The sequence below is a fragment of the Oxyura jamaicensis genome, chromosome 22 (genome assembly GCF_011077185.1).
Source record: "Oxyura jamaicensis isolate SHBP4307 breed ruddy duck chromosome 22, BPBGC_Ojam_1.0, whole genome shotgun sequence".
Taxonomy (NCBI): domain Eukaryota; kingdom Metazoa; phylum Chordata; class Aves; order Anseriformes; family Anatidae; genus Oxyura; species Oxyura jamaicensis.
This window is the reverse complement of record NC_048914.1, coordinates 5319557-5333515: the sequence shown is the minus strand read 5'-3', so window position 1 is coordinate 5333515 and position 13959 is coordinate 5319557. Positions and strand designations below refer to the sequence as shown.

The window sequence follows — 13959 nt, the reverse complement described above, 5'->3', positions numbered from 1 at the left end:
TGGAGTCTGGTCACGTTAGTCAATACTCCACAGTGTGCCATTGCTGCCAGACACGCCAGCAGCAGATGGGCAGTGAGTCATGCGGTTTGCCTTTCACTGCTTGGAAGGCTCTGCTGGTGGCAGTGCTGCTGGGCTGGGGGACCAGGACCTGCCTTTGCTCCCAGTGAGTGAGAGGTTCTGCCCGTGCCTCTGCCCTTTGGGGGCCACAAAGGCCTCTATGAGCTCAAGAGGATAGTAACAGAAGCCACAACCTGTGCTTGTGCTGTCCTTGCCTCTCCACATTGGCTGCCTGCTTACATCAGCCCTCACTGCCCCAGGGCAGCCGCTGTGCACTGCATAACTGGTGTGGTCTTGGTGCCATTGTTGCAAGCCTTGAGAGCTCTGGAGCTCCATGGATCATTGCCTCCCTGCATCACCATGGCAAGGTGTGGCTCTCACAGTGTGACAGGTGAGACAAAGGCACAAGCAAGCTGGGCTGAAAAATGAGCAGCCTCTGGCACTGTCCAAAGGGCTCTGGGAGTGAGCCTGGCATGCTACCTCCCCTGTGCTCTGGCAAGGCTTGGGGTGTGGAGCAGAGTCTGGTATTCTGCCCCCACCACCTCATGGCACAAGTTGAAATATCCTGTGTCTGCATTTTCTGGCCTGCTTATCCCTCAGCTCTGTTGGGATGCCTTGGCTCCCAGGGCACACTCTGCAGTTTTGCCTGAAGGCTGCCAGCTCAGCTCCCCCTCCTTCCCTCCCCTACTCATCTCCTGGTGCTGGAGATTTGCAGAGCCTGACAATGCATGCAGCTTTTGCTGCCAGTAACCTCATGAGAAATATGAGATCATTCTCTTCCTTGGCCAGCAAATATATGTCTACAGCAGGAATGGAGCACGGAGCTCGAGATGCATGGTCCCAACCTGGCCAGATGCTGCCAAATGGCAGCAGCCCTGTTTGCATGTGTGTTAGCATACATGTCAGGCCCCTCTTTTCCCAGCTGGGTTGTTCCAGCCCCTGAGTGCCGCCCTGTGGTGTCTTTCAGAAGGGAAACACAGCCCTGCACATCGCTGCCCTGGCTGGGCAACAGGACGTGGTCCGGGAACTGGTGAACTATGGGGCCAATGTCAACGCGCAGTCGCAGGTAGAGTAACATAGGCTGGGGTGGGAAAAGCCCCCAGCATGTGTGGTGGTGTTCTCATGGTGAGAACTGTGCCCAGCATGGGTATCTGAGCAGCCCTTTACAGTTTATCTCTAGTCCTGTTCAGGGTCAAGGATTGCTCTGCCAAACTCCTGAAAGACCACAAGGGTGTGAGTGGGTGGGGAGGCTTGAGAGAGATGGGAGATGAGTCCCTCTCTGGTGGGAGTCCATGGCAGCACGCACAAGTATGCTGAACCTTTCCTGGGAGGATTCATGGGTAATGCTCGCTGACGCAGCTATGAATTTTCCTGCAGCTCTTGCATGTCTGCACACCATGCCTCCTTTGTTCACTCTTCTGTGGACCTCGTGGGGCTGCAAGCCCTTCAATGTGTGCCTGATGGGAAAAATATCCCGAGTTAAGAGAGTGTAGAGGCAGAGAGTAGAAGGCAGTGCTTTGTGGGTTGACTGCTGAGAAGCATCTCCTGGTTCTTTCTGGATGTGGGGGGGCTTGGACTCCTGCTTCCCAATTGCTCCAATGTTGCCACTAGATCTTTACTTTTCTCACTTACACTATGTGTGATTTTTTCCCAGTTCAATGAGCTGAGGGGGTGGCTGTTGGTGGGGTGTAGCTCTGCAAGGACGTGGAAGAAGGGTTGTGTTGATGTGCATGGCTCTGTTTGCAGAAAGGCTTCACACCCCTCTACATGGCAGCACAGGAAAACCATCTGGAAGTTGTCAAGTTCCTGCTGGAAAATGGAGCCAACCAGAATGTAGCCACAGAGGTAAGGTCCTTGGGGAGGACGCTGTAGCCCTGCTTATTGGGGCTGCTCTTGGATGTGCCAGATGCTGATGTGGCTTCTTGGCTCTCCCCTCTCACCTGCCTATCTTTGTCAGGATGGCTTCACGCCACTAGCTGTGGCTCTGCAGCAGGGACACGAGAATGTGGTTGCTCACCTTATCAACTATGGGACAAAGGGTAAGGTCCGCCTGCCCGCCTTGCACATTGCAGCCCGCAACGATGATACCCGCACAGCTGCCGTGCTGCTGCAGAATGACCCCAATGCTGACGTCCTCTCCAAGGTGTGTGGCTCTCCCACCCTGTATCTGGGAGCTTTTCCACATCCCCAGGGAGAACAGCAGCTTGGTATGCTGTATTTATCCATCCTTTCAGCAGGGAGCATGTGTCTGGCTGGGCTGATCCCTCCTTCTTTTCCCCTAGACTGGATTTACCCCCTTGCACATTGCAGCCCACTACGAGAATCTCAGTGTGGCCCAATTACTGCTGAACCGTGGAGCCAGTGTCAACTTCACACCCCAGGTGAGTGCAAAGTGGTGTGGCTGCCGGAACTCACTGCCCCAGTATGAGGGGAGGATGCTGTGACTCCCTTCCATGTGATGAACAGCTCCAGGGGTCCCTTGGAGAGGTGGCACTGTGCAGAAGATAGCACACTGATACCTGTCTGAGGGTTTGCCATTAATAAGCTGCATGGGACTTTTCTACTGCATCTCACCTCTGTCACAGCTGTGCTCTTGGGACCTTGTGTCCAGGCTGAGGGAAGGCTGGTGCTGCCATAGGGCAGAGCTTGTGCCCTGTAGTTGGTGTGCCATTTCCAGTCACACGGGTGCAGACAAATCCACAAGCTGGCACTTTTCTGCAAACCCTGTGCAGCTTCTGTTCACAGCTGGAGAGCAGGGCAGGTGCCCAACCCCTGGCCCAGCCATCCCTGACCAGGGATTTCACTGTTTCCTGCCCTCTGTTGTTTGCCCCATGCTTCCTGTCAGACTTGCAGGTGAAAGAGAAGGGGTTGCTCCCTTTAACAGACTGCCCTTCCTTCTGTCAGAATGGGATCACTCCCCTGCACATAGCCTCCCGTCGAGGCAACATCATCATGGTACGGCTGCTGCTGGATCGTGGGGCCCAAATAGAGACAAGGACCAAGGTGAGACCCTTTCCGAATCACCAGAAAGTGCATGGGTCTCCATCCCTATGCTCCCTGTGCCTGAGGAGCACTGCTACGCCGTGCTCCCCAGCACGTACCCTGTGGACATCATGCTGGGGCATGACCGCAGGTCTCTGGTGCGCTGAGGAAATGGACCAGTTTTTTCATTGCTACTTGCACAGGTTGAGGGGAGGCTGCATGCATGGCTGGTGTGCCTTGGAGACTGAGGGCAGGCTCAGTTTTGCCTTATTTTACAAACAAGTCACAAGTCTCTGTTCTCTCCTGACCTTTCCTGGCCCATGCTGAGCCTCTGAACCCTTCTCTCCCCAGGATGAGCTGACCCCTCTCCACTGTGCAGCTCGTAATGGACATGTGCGAATTGCAGAGATCCTACTGGATCATGGGGCTCCCATTCAAGCCAAAACCAAGGTGCCCATGGGACCCTGTGGGGTTGTGCTTGGTGTCAGGCTCTGGGATAGTGCAGGGGTCACAAGCTGTGTGCAGTTGCTGGATGCTCTCCGTGGCTGGGCCAGGGCTGAGCTTTTAGTCACCAAGGGGCAAGGAACTTTCAGACCTCCTCCTTGGCCCTCACTGGAGCCTTTTGCTGAAGGGCTGCATGCCCTGGGAAAGGGGGTGGCCTGGGGACAACCTGCCCTATGGCAGCAGCTCTTCGGGTCTTACCCTCGGCTCAGCATTGCTCCTTTGTAAGTCACAGTGGGGCACCTGAGGACTCCTCTCCAGCAGCAGCTTGGGATTACCGTGTCCCTTCTGCACAGAGCTGTGGCCCAGGGAGCAGCAGGGCTTTGTGAGATGCCCGGTGCCCCTCCAGCCCAGCCCTGAGGCCCTGCTCCACGGTCACAGAATGGCCTGTCGCCGATCCACATGGCAGCGCAGGGTGACCACCTGGACTGCGTGCGCCTGCTCCTGCAGTACAGCGCTGAGATCGATGACATCACGCTGGACCACCTAACGCCGCTGCATGTGGCCGCACACTGCGGCCACCACCGTGTGGCCAAGCTGTTGGTGGAGAAGGGGGCCAAGCCCAACTCCAGAGCCCTGGTGAGTAAGGAGGGGTGGGCAAAAGAACAAAAAAGGGGGGAGGGGGCTGGGGATCGAGAAAAAAAGGGGGAGGAGGAGAAGGGTGTTTGCAATTGACTGTCAGTTGGTTTGTCTGCAGAATGGCTTCACACCCCTCCACATCGCCTGCAAGAAGAACCACATCCGGGTGATGGAGCTGCTGCTGAAGACAGGAGCCTCCATCGATGCTGTCACAGAGGTGGGTGGGCTGCCCGGGGTTGGGAGCACAGGAAGAGGTGTTGGTGAGACCATGAGCCCCCATCAAGAGTCTTGACCGTCTTCTCTCCACAGTCTGGCCTGACCCCTTTGCACGTGGCTGCCTTCATGGGGCACCTGCCGATTGTTAAGACCCTGCTGCAGCGTGGAGCATCTCCTAATGTGTCCAATGTGGTGAGTCCTGGCCTGGCTGGTGCTGTGGGGATCACTGTGGGGTGTGCAGCAGGAGGTCAAGGTTCCCCGCGTTGTGCTGTCTGCTCTCCTGGGAAATCCCTGGTGCCCCTTCTCCCTCCTCCCTCCTCTTCCCCCTGCCCCCCCACCCCCCCACTCTGCTGTCAGGAGGAAACACTGGGGGCTAGAACAAACTGGGGGCACTGCTCTCCTACACTTGGACCAGAAGAATGAGTGCAGGAAGACATGCCCTCTCCCATGGCCTCACCACTTCAACCTGTCCTTGGTGCAGAAAGTGGAGACGCCCTTGCACATGGCAGCCAGAGCTGGGCACACGGATGTGGCCAAGTACCTGCTGCAAAACAAAGCCAAAGCCAACGCCAAGGCCAAGGTAGGCAGGGAGATCCCGTGTGCCAGTCCAGCGCTGGGAACAGCTGGTGCTGGGTGCTTGCTCTCGCCTGCCCAGGGCCCTGCCTGCCAGGGGCTCTGGAGCATCAGGAGTTGGGCTGGGGTCCCTTGGGCACTGCAAGGAAGGGACAGGTCCAGGCTCACCAGCAACAGCCTCTCTGCCTCCATCACAGGATGACCAGACTCCTCTGCACTGCGCTGCACGCATTGGCCACACCGGCATGGTCAAACTCCTTCTGGAGAACAATGCAAACCCCAACCTGGCGACAACAGCAGGGCACACGCCCCTGCACATCACGGCTAGAGAGGGGCATGTGGACACAGCCATGGCCCTGCTGGAGAAGGGAGCCTCCCAGACCTGCATGACCAAGGTAGGCTGCTGTGGCTGTTGCTGCACTAGGAGTGATGTGGTTGGGTGGGCTGACGGCATGGTGTCCCTGTCACAGAAGGGGCAGCTTCTTCCTGTGCTGCAGCACCCCTTCCTGTGCTTGTGCCAGCATTCTCCTTGTCATCCGTGTACACCCTGTGATGCGCTGCCTTTCTCCTCAGAAAGGATTTACCCCTCTCCACGTTGCAGCCAAGTATGGGAAGGTGGATGTGGCAGAGCTGCTGCTGGCACGTGACGCTCACCCTAATGCAGCAGGAAAGGTGAGGGTTACTCTAGGGCTGTGGGAGGAGTGAGTGGTATGGAGAGAGGCTCTGTCTCACCGCTCTGTGCCCTCTCCCCCTCTGCAGAATGGCCTGACCCCACTGCATGTGGCTGTGCACCACAACAACCTGGAGATTGTCAAGCTGCTGCTTCCCAAGGGGAGCTCCCCACACAGCTCAGCCTGGGTAAGACTGCTGTTTCTGTGGGGATGTCATGTGTGTCCAGTGCACTTCAGCTGTAGGTGGCTGTGCCCTGTCCTGCATCACCCCTCAACCGTGACACCTGCCAGTCACCCCTATGGCCCCTATGGCCCCTCCATGCCGACTGCTCATGCTGGCCCATCCCCTGCACTGGCAGGGGTGCTGAGCAGTCATCCTGTTCCAGCAGAGCAGCTGTGTCAGGGATGTTCCCTGCTGGCAGCCTGGTGGCTGTTGTTGGGGACGTGTTTCCATGGCAAGCCCTGCTGAGCAGCGCTGCGGTCTGGCAGTTTTGGAAACCACACGTGAATGTTTGCGTGCAGCTGGGAAGCCATGAGTCAGAAAGAAACAGCAGCTTGTGAGCATCTCAGGCTCTGCCTGAGCATGGGGAGCATTTCTCTGTGGAGCAGCCCAGTGGCCTTGGTTTCCACATTGTTTGCAGAAGCTGCATCCTCCCACCAGACAAGCAGCCACCAGTGCCAGCTCTCCCCATCTGGCTCTCCCCTCTCCCCTGTGTGGCTTCTAGCAGACCTGCTGGGCAGACGTCAGAGCAGCTGGTGCTGGTGCCGATCCCCCTCAGTCTGCGTCACCGACAGTCCACGTCACTGTGGGCAAGGGGTGTCTGTGCTTCTGGCACACAGTAGCGCAGGCAGTGCTCAAGGCCATGTGGCCTCTGGCTGAATATTAATCCTGTGTGCTATGAGTCCTGCTCCACACGTCTGCCCGGCATAGTCCTAGTAGGTGCCTGTCTGCCCTGGCTCTTGCTGCCCCAAGTGGCTGTATGCTAGAAATTCACAGGAGGAAAACCTCAGGACTGATGATACATACCAGTTGGACCCAAAGCCTTGGAAGCCCCTCGACTGATTTGGCTGGAGAAGCGGGATTTGCTCAGTGGCATGTGGCCTCAGTGGCAGGACTAGTTGCTGTCAGGGAGATGGTTCAGGCATGAGGCTGTGTCCCTGAGCTCTGGAGGTAGCTAGGAAGGGCAGGCCTGGCCTGCAGAGGTGGGGTGGTACCTCCTGTCCTGGCAGATCTGCTTAGCGTTTGCTGAGCACTGCAGTGGTCTTCTCCCACAGAACGGGTACACCCCCCTGCACATCGCTGCCAAGCAGAACCAGATGGAGGTGGCCAGCAGCTTGCTGCAGTATGGGGCTTCTGCAAACGCGGAGTCTGTGCAGGGAGTCACCCCCCTACACCTGGCTTCTCAGGAGGGGCATGCGGACATGGTGGCACTGCTTTTCTCCAAACAAGCCAACGGCGATTTAGGCAACAAGGTAAGTTGTGCTGGTGCTTTCTGCCAGGCTGGAGGTGAATGCCCTGGCAGGCAATAGCAGACCCAGTGCCTCTCTGCATTCAGGCAGCAAGGCCCTGGCCAAGAGCACAGTGTTGGCCAATTTGCCACATTGACAGCCCAGCTTAAGAGGCTCTGCTGGTAGAGCTGCAGCGCTTCCACTGCCACTGTGCAGGTGACCTGCTCTTTTTGCAGAGTGGCCTGACTCCTCTCCATCTTGTGGCCCAAGAGGGACATGTGTCAGTTGCTGATGTTCTGGTGAAACACAGAGTTACAGTGGATGCAACAACCAGGGTAAAGTAGTGCATTGGTCATGGCTGGGATGAAAAACACTTGGGAACTACTTCTAGGCCTGCTGCAAGCAGAGCCTTGCTTTTCTTCTTTGTGCAAGAACTTCCCCCCTTGCAGGCATCCTTGTGTCTTGGGGTATCTTCTTTCTATTCCCCCCACCTCACTGCAAGAATGCTTCTTGCCTGCTCCCACAGCTCACCCCTGTCTTCCTGGGCAAAACGTTGTGTGGTCTGCAGTGTGGCCTCAGTCCTGATCCTGGGCTCTCAGGCAGCACCAGCACACATGTTCCATGCTTCAGCTGTGGGGGCTTGCCTGTGGAATCAGCATACCCAAGACAGAAGGGCAAGAAGCACCGCTGAGGGCAGGCTGAGTCCTGATCTTGTCTTTCAGATGGGCTATACTCCACTGCATGTGGCCAGTCACTATGGGAACATCAAACTGGTGAAATTTCTGCTACAGCACCAGGCTGATGTCAATGCCAAGACTAAGGTACAGTGATACCCTGTGCTCCAAGGACCTCTCTGCCCTGGGGAACAGAATGCAGGTTGATGGGAAAGCCTTTACCTGCCCCTGAGCCCATGACCCTCCACCTTGCTCTAAGCCCTCCTTTCTCCATGTCTGGAAGCTGCTGTCCACCTACAGCCCCGGGCAGGTGCTGGGTCCTGCAGACCCCTTTGCTCACCCCAGAAAGTAGAGGGGCAGACCTCATCCTCTAGGCATGAAGCACCATGTAAAGCCTGGGGCGAGTGTTTTTTGGGCAGCAGAACCCAGAGCTGATGGCAGCACCCTCTGTCCTCTCCCACAGCTGGGCTACACACCCCTGCACCAGGCGGCACAGCAGGGCCACACGGATGTTGTGACGCTGCTGCTGAAGCATGGTGCCTCTCCCAATGAGATCAGCACGGTAGGAAGTGCACTCACCTGCACCTTCTCACCCTGTAGTGAGCTCAGGTGCTTGCTTGGGCTCCCTCGTGGCTGCAGCTGACCCCATCCTCCCTCCTTGCACAGAATGGCACCACTCCCCTGGCCATTGCGAAGCGGCTCGGCTACATTTCTGTCACAGATGTGCTCAAGATTGTCACAGAGGAAACTGACATCCTGGTGAGCTCCGGGGCATGGGACTAGCGGGGTGCAGGACCCTGTGTAGGAGAGCTGGGGCTGGGATCAGCCAGGTGGGGGTCTGCTGGCCTTGGCCGAGCAGTGAGCCCCAGGCAGCAGCTGTGGTCCCACTTGGGGCAGAGGTTGCCTGAGTGCAGCCTGAGTGCCCAGGTATGGGGAGAGGAGCTGCGGGCAGCTGTGTGGTAAGGGCTGGCCTGCTCTGACTGTCCTCTGTTCCCACAGCCAGTCAGTGACAAGTACCGCATGAGCTTCCCAGAGACTGTGGATGAGATTCTGGATGTGTCGGAGGATGAAGGTGAGGGGCTGGAGCTGGGTTGCACCCCCAGAGGTCTGCTGGCTGAGCCGGCACTGCTGCCAGCAGCCCCAGGGATGTGCACTGGGGTTGGGGGAGCTGCCTGGCCACACAGGGGTCTCTCAGAGAGGAGGTGGGGAGCCCACCAGCCTCCAGGGATGGCTTCCCCTGGCTCAGGTGCTCCCCTGTGCTGTGCGAGGGGATGATACCTGGACCTCTCTGTGGCCCCATACCCTGAGGACGGTGTGCAGAAAGCCCTTGGGCACATGGAGCACCCCACCATGCTCCCTGGGGCAGTACTAGCTCCCAGCCCGGCTGCAGCTGGTCTGCTCCTGTTCCCTCCCACTGAGACCTCACTTTTGCCTCTTCTTACTTTGCAGGCACTGCTCATGTCACAGTAATGGGTATGAAACACGTCTCCCACCCCAGCTCAATGGCCCATTTCACCCCATGGCCACTAACCATCTGCACGCCACCTCCATCTGCTGAGCCTTGTTTCTGGGCTGGTGCTACCCAGCACAGGCCCTGCCATCCTGTTCTGCCCATCTGTGTCCATGCTGCTTGCTGTGGTGTGACTGCATGAACAGGGCTGTCCCCCAACCGGGGGGCAGAGGAACCTGGTTCTGTGGCAAGCTCTGGTGCCCATATGCAGCCACCCCATGCCACTCTGGCCACAGCGGGGGTGAAGCTGAACACTGGAGGGTCCCTGTGTTGCTGCAGTTCGCTCCCCATCACCAGGGCTGTTCTCCTGCTTTGGGAGGTGATGGACTTCTTCCTGCAGGGCTTTAGCACAAGCCCAGCCCTGGTGGACTCCTTAGCAGGAGTTAATTGGGCCGTCAGTTGGTGCTGGCTGGGTTTGTCCCCCAGTTAGAGGTGCACAGATGCACTTGACAATGTTGGTGAGTCCTTCACGTGGCCCCAGTCCTGCCTACACCTGTCTGCAGTGCATAGCAGTGAGGTGTCCCCAGCAGGCTCTGCTCTGCGTGTGGGTGCGGTGGAAAAGGGGTCGGCTGGCAGCCGAAGCTCCCAACAGCTACCACAGCTCCTGTCCCACTAACCAACAGCTTCAGCCTCTTTCAGAGGGAAAAGCCCCCACACATCTGGGGATGAATGTATGTGGCCAGTGGTGGGAGCAGGGATGGGGACAAAGTCTGAGCTTCTGTGCTCCCTTGTCCTGCTGCCTCTGCATGCTAAGCCAGCTCTTGGTTTCAGAGGAGGAGCTGATCGCACCGAAGCCCAGGACACCTGAACCCAGAGACCAGGAGGGCAAGAGGGAGATGCTGGAGCTTGTGACCAGGATGACGCTGGAGCAAATGTATGAGGCACTGGATGGCAGAGAGGGAGTAGGAGCGGGGTGCAAGAACAGTTTGGTGTTGGGTTGGGATGCCAACAGGGCAGGGACAGCTGAAGGCCAGGAGTGCATCCCTGAGACCCAGCAGCCATTGCAGCAGGCACAGCTGGTTGGTGTTGGTCTCGCACCAAGATGTGCGGGTCTGCAGCTGAGTGCACCTTCACCCAGTGGCCCCAGGGCTCCCTTGGGATGACTGGAAGCTGAGGGTCCCAGGCCTGCTGCTGCAGTGGCTGTCACTGCTCTCTTCTACCAGGGAGGAGTCTCCAGCTGTCCCACACATCCCCTGTATTCCACCTGAGACTGTGGTGACCAGAGCAGAGGAGCCTGAGCAGTTAGGACCTGTGGAGACAGAAGCTGAGCAAGTTAGCATGCTGCATGCGCCCTCGGTGTCCCCACAGGAGGTGAGCATGGGACACAGCCTGCCATGGCCCCTGGGTCATTCTTTGCCAGGTGGACCCCCCCTTCCCCGTCAGCACAGAGCTAAAATGTGAGGTGGGCAGGGGGAACAGATGTGGTGGTACAGGGCTGCCTCGTCAGGGTTGGGAGAGTGCAGAGGGGGGAGCAGGTTCAGCAACCCCAAAAAGGACCCTGTGCCCACGGGGGCTCTTCCCTGCCTTACACAGCCCTCCAAGGAGTTCGATGAGGACTCTCTGATCCCCAGCAGCCCAGCCACTGAGACTTCAGACAACATCAGCCCAGTGGCCAGCCCCGTGCACACAGGGTGAGTGCCCAGCCCATGTGGCATGTATGTGACATGCGCACGGCTGGCTGCAAGGCACCCACCTGCCCCTGCCTCCATCCACTGCAGGTTCCTGGTGAGCTTCATGGTGGACGCCCGTGGCGGCTCCATGCGGGGCAGCCGGCACCACGGGCTGCGTGTGGTCATCCCACCCCGTGCCTGCGCTGCACCGACCCGCATCACCTGCCGCCTGGTGAAGCCCCAGAAGCTGTCTGCACCCCCAAATCTGGCTGAGGAGGAGGGCTTGGCCAGCCGGATCATTGCTCTGGGGCCTGCCGGTGCCCAGTTCCTCAGGTGAGCGTGGCTGGGGATGGAGGGGATGGGGCTGCCCCGATCAGGACCATCCCTTAGGGCTGGGGATGGGCCTGGACTCCTCTGAAGACTGGGGACAAGACCTGCGCTGGCCACTGCTTGTGGAGGTCTGGTGCAGGAGTGATCCCAGCTCTGGCCACGCACAGTGCAATTTTGGGGTGGGTGATGGCAGCGTGATGGAGCAGTGGCTGCGCTGTGGTGGGGAAAGCCCCAATCAGCAGTGGCCTGCTGGGTGCAGAGCTCCATTTCCCAGAGACAGGGCTGTGAGGTGTCCTGTCTTCCTCTTCCCATGGCTGTGTAGTGTGGCCAGCCATTCTGCCCACAGACACTTTGCTGCCTGCAAATTCCAGTGGCAGCACGTGGGTGTGAGCACGCTTCCTTCCCTATCTGCAGCCCTGTCATCGTGGAGATCCCCCACTTTGCCTCTTATGGGCGTGGAGACCGTGAGTTGGTGGTGTTGCGCAATGAGAATGGCTCGGTCTGGAAGGAGCACCGCAACCTCTATGAGGAGAGCTACATGGACCAGCTACTCAATGGCATGGATGAGGGTGAGCGTTGCCAGGGCTGGGGTTTGACACCGGGCAGCTCCCCCCCAGACAGGGCTGCAGCTGGCCTGGGAACAGCCACGGCCGTGCTGGGAGATGGTGGGATGGGGCCAAGCATGGTGTGGTAGGTGCAGCTCAGAAGAAGTGGTGGGTGAGAGCCGTGGGATTGATACATGGGTGAACACTGATGGCTGCGTTGCCCTTGCAGAGCTGGAGAGCCTGGAGGAGCTGGAGAAGAAGAGGGTCTGCCGCATCATCACTACCGACTTCCCTCTCTACTTTGTGGTCATGTCCCGGATTTGCCAGGTCTGTGACATGATCGGCCCTGAGGGAGGGTGCTTGAGAAGCACACTGGTGCCCATGGTACAGGCCACCTTCCCAGACACTGCTGTCACCAAGGAAGTGAGACTGGCCCTGCAGGTGAGCTCAGAGAACTCGGTCGGGAGCCTGGCTGGGCTTCTGCAGTCAGGGACAGGCAGCTGGCCCAGGCTGCATCCCAGCACTTGCAGGGGCTGGCCCTGACTCTCCCACCTGTGCTGCCCACAGGCACAGCCTGTGCCCGATGAGCTGGTGACCAAGCTTCTGGGGAACCAGGCGACCTTCAGCCCCATTGTCACAGTGGAGCCGCGCCGGCGGAAGTTCCACCGCCCCATCGGCCTCCGTATCCCTCTGCCCCCATCCTGGAAGGACAATCCCCGAGACAGTGGCGAGGGTGACACCACCAGCCTGCGCCTGCTCTGCAGTGTGATTGGTGAGGGTGCCACCCCTGCTGTGCGGGCACAAGTGATCCAGGTGGGGATGGGCTGGGCTGCTTCAGTGGGATGTAGCTCCTGGGAGTCAAGGGCAGGTTGCAGCTGTGCGGTGGGGAGAACAGACCCCTGGCTTATGGAGGGGCAGCACGCTTACCCCTGCTTTCTGCTGCAGGAGGGACAGCCCAAGCTCAGTGGGAAGACATCACAGGCACCACAAAGTTGGTCTATGAAAAGGAATGTGCTAATTTTACCACCAATGTGTCTGCCAGGTAAGTCGTGGGCAAGCATGTGGTGCACTGGGGACACCTGCTGATCCTGGGGCCCTCTTGGGGTGCAGTCTGTGCTGAAGAGAGCCTCCAGCCCCTGTGCTCATTGGTTTCTGTGGTGCTGCCACCCCCCCACATGCAGGGCAGTTGACTATGGCCTTAAGACACCCATGCTGCCTTGATACACACGAGGAAATACTGTGACACCTGGGTGTGCTGAGGGAAAGGGCCAGTTCTTGCACTTGTGTGCAACTCCCACACCCAGAACCCTTGTGGCAACCTCTGCAGTGCTGTTTGCTCTCCTGGCGTGGCTGGGGAACCAGTTCTGCAGCACCACTGATCCAGCCCTCCCACAGGTTCTGGCTGGCTGACTGCCCACGTACGGCTGAGGCCGTGCACTTCGCCACCATGCTGTACAAGGAACTGACAGCTGTGCCCTACATGGCCAAATTTGTGGTGTTTGCCAAGATGAACGATGCACGGGAAGGCAGGCTGCGCTGCTACTGCATGACTGATGACAAGGTGGACAAGACTTTAGAGCAGCATGAAAACTTCACTGAGGTGGCCCGCAGCAGGGACATTGAGGTTTGTCCCCAGCAGCATGCATGGGAGACAGCAGGGCAAGGGCAAGGCCTGCCCGTGCGGGAGGGGTGCTGGTGCCAGTGGAGGAGCCTGGCCCTGGCCTGGAGAAGAGGGCTGGGGGTCAGAGGCAGGGGAAGCTGCTCTGCACAGGAACTTATCCTGTTTTTCCTCCCCTCCAGGTGGTGGAGGGGATGCCTTTGCATGTCGAGCTCTCAGGAAACCTGGTTCATGTTAAGAAGACCACGCAGCCACGCACCTTCCTCTTCCAGTCCTTCCGGGAGAACCGCCTTGTCATCTCCATCAAGGTAATGGCAGGGTACAGGGCTGGGCTGCAGTGGGGCCCCTGCACCTGTCCTGTGCCAGACCCCGCTACCCGGCCTCTTGGTGCGCAGGTCCGGGACAGCAGCCGGGAAGCCAGCGGCTCCCTGTCTTTCCTGCGCAAGGCCATGAAGTACGAGGACCTGCAGCACGTGCTCTGCCACCTCAACATCAGCATACCACCCTGCACCAAGGTCAGCATCTGCTCTTCTTCCTCAGCTGCCCCATGTGGCCATGCCGCTCTGTGCCAGGGCTGTGCTGGTGCCAGAGCAGAGCTGCTGCCCTCTTTTCAGGCTGGTAACCACTCGGTTTGTCCCCACTCC

General features: G+C 58.6%; 1 protein-coding gene across 9 annotated transcripts in view; it reads left to right on the top strand.

The window, feature by feature from the left end:
- The window catches only part of ANK1 (ankyrin 1), a 62666-nt gene that overhangs the window by 38452 nt on the left and 10255 nt on the right, over positions 1 to 13959 (top strand). For 8 of the 9 annotated variants that reach the window (XM_035345045.1, XM_035345040.1, XM_035345041.1 and 5 more), the window contains 31 exons: positions 1025 to 1123; positions 1804 to 1902; positions 2015 to 2200; positions 2340 to 2438; positions 2962 to 3060; positions 3391 to 3489; positions 3922 to 4119; positions 4238 to 4336; positions 4429 to 4527; positions 4817 to 4915; positions 5106 to 5303; positions 5482 to 5580; positions 5668 to 5766; positions 6855 to 7052; positions 7265 to 7363; positions 7751 to 7849; positions 8166 to 8264; positions 8369 to 8461; positions 8702 to 8774; positions 9152 to 9175; positions 9984 to 10086; positions 10376 to 10523; positions 10746 to 10843; positions 10931 to 11155; positions 11567 to 11721; positions 11927 to 12138; positions 12265 to 12469; positions 12643 to 12739; positions 13093 to 13321; positions 13498 to 13623; positions 13711 to 13830. In XM_035345045.1, the coding sequence (XP_035200936.1) occupies positions 1025 to 1123; positions 1804 to 1902; positions 2015 to 2200; positions 2340 to 2438; positions 2962 to 3060; positions 3391 to 3489; positions 3922 to 4119; positions 4238 to 4336; positions 4429 to 4527; positions 4817 to 4915; positions 5106 to 5303; positions 5482 to 5580; positions 5668 to 5766; positions 6855 to 7052; positions 7265 to 7363; positions 7751 to 7849; positions 8166 to 8264; positions 8369 to 8461; positions 8702 to 8774; positions 9152 to 9175; positions 9984 to 10086; positions 10376 to 10523; positions 10746 to 10843; positions 10931 to 11155; positions 11567 to 11721; positions 11927 to 12138; positions 12265 to 12469; positions 12643 to 12739; positions 13093 to 13321; positions 13498 to 13623; positions 13711 to 13830 (3975 nt within the window). Of the gene's footprint in view, positions 1 to 1024; positions 1124 to 1803; positions 1903 to 2014; positions 2201 to 2339; positions 2439 to 2961; positions 3061 to 3390; positions 3490 to 3539; positions 3765 to 3921; positions 4120 to 4237; positions 4337 to 4428; positions 4528 to 4816; positions 4916 to 5105; positions 5304 to 5481; positions 5581 to 5667; positions 5767 to 6854; positions 7053 to 7264; positions 7364 to 7750; positions 7850 to 8165; positions 8265 to 8368; positions 8462 to 8701; positions 8775 to 9151; positions 9176 to 9983; positions 10087 to 10375; positions 10524 to 10745; positions 10844 to 10930; positions 11156 to 11566; positions 11722 to 11926; positions 12139 to 12264; positions 12470 to 12642; positions 12740 to 13092; positions 13322 to 13497; positions 13624 to 13710; positions 13831 to 13959 lie in introns of those variants that run through there. The other variant, XM_035345047.1, reaches the window with a different exon arrangement.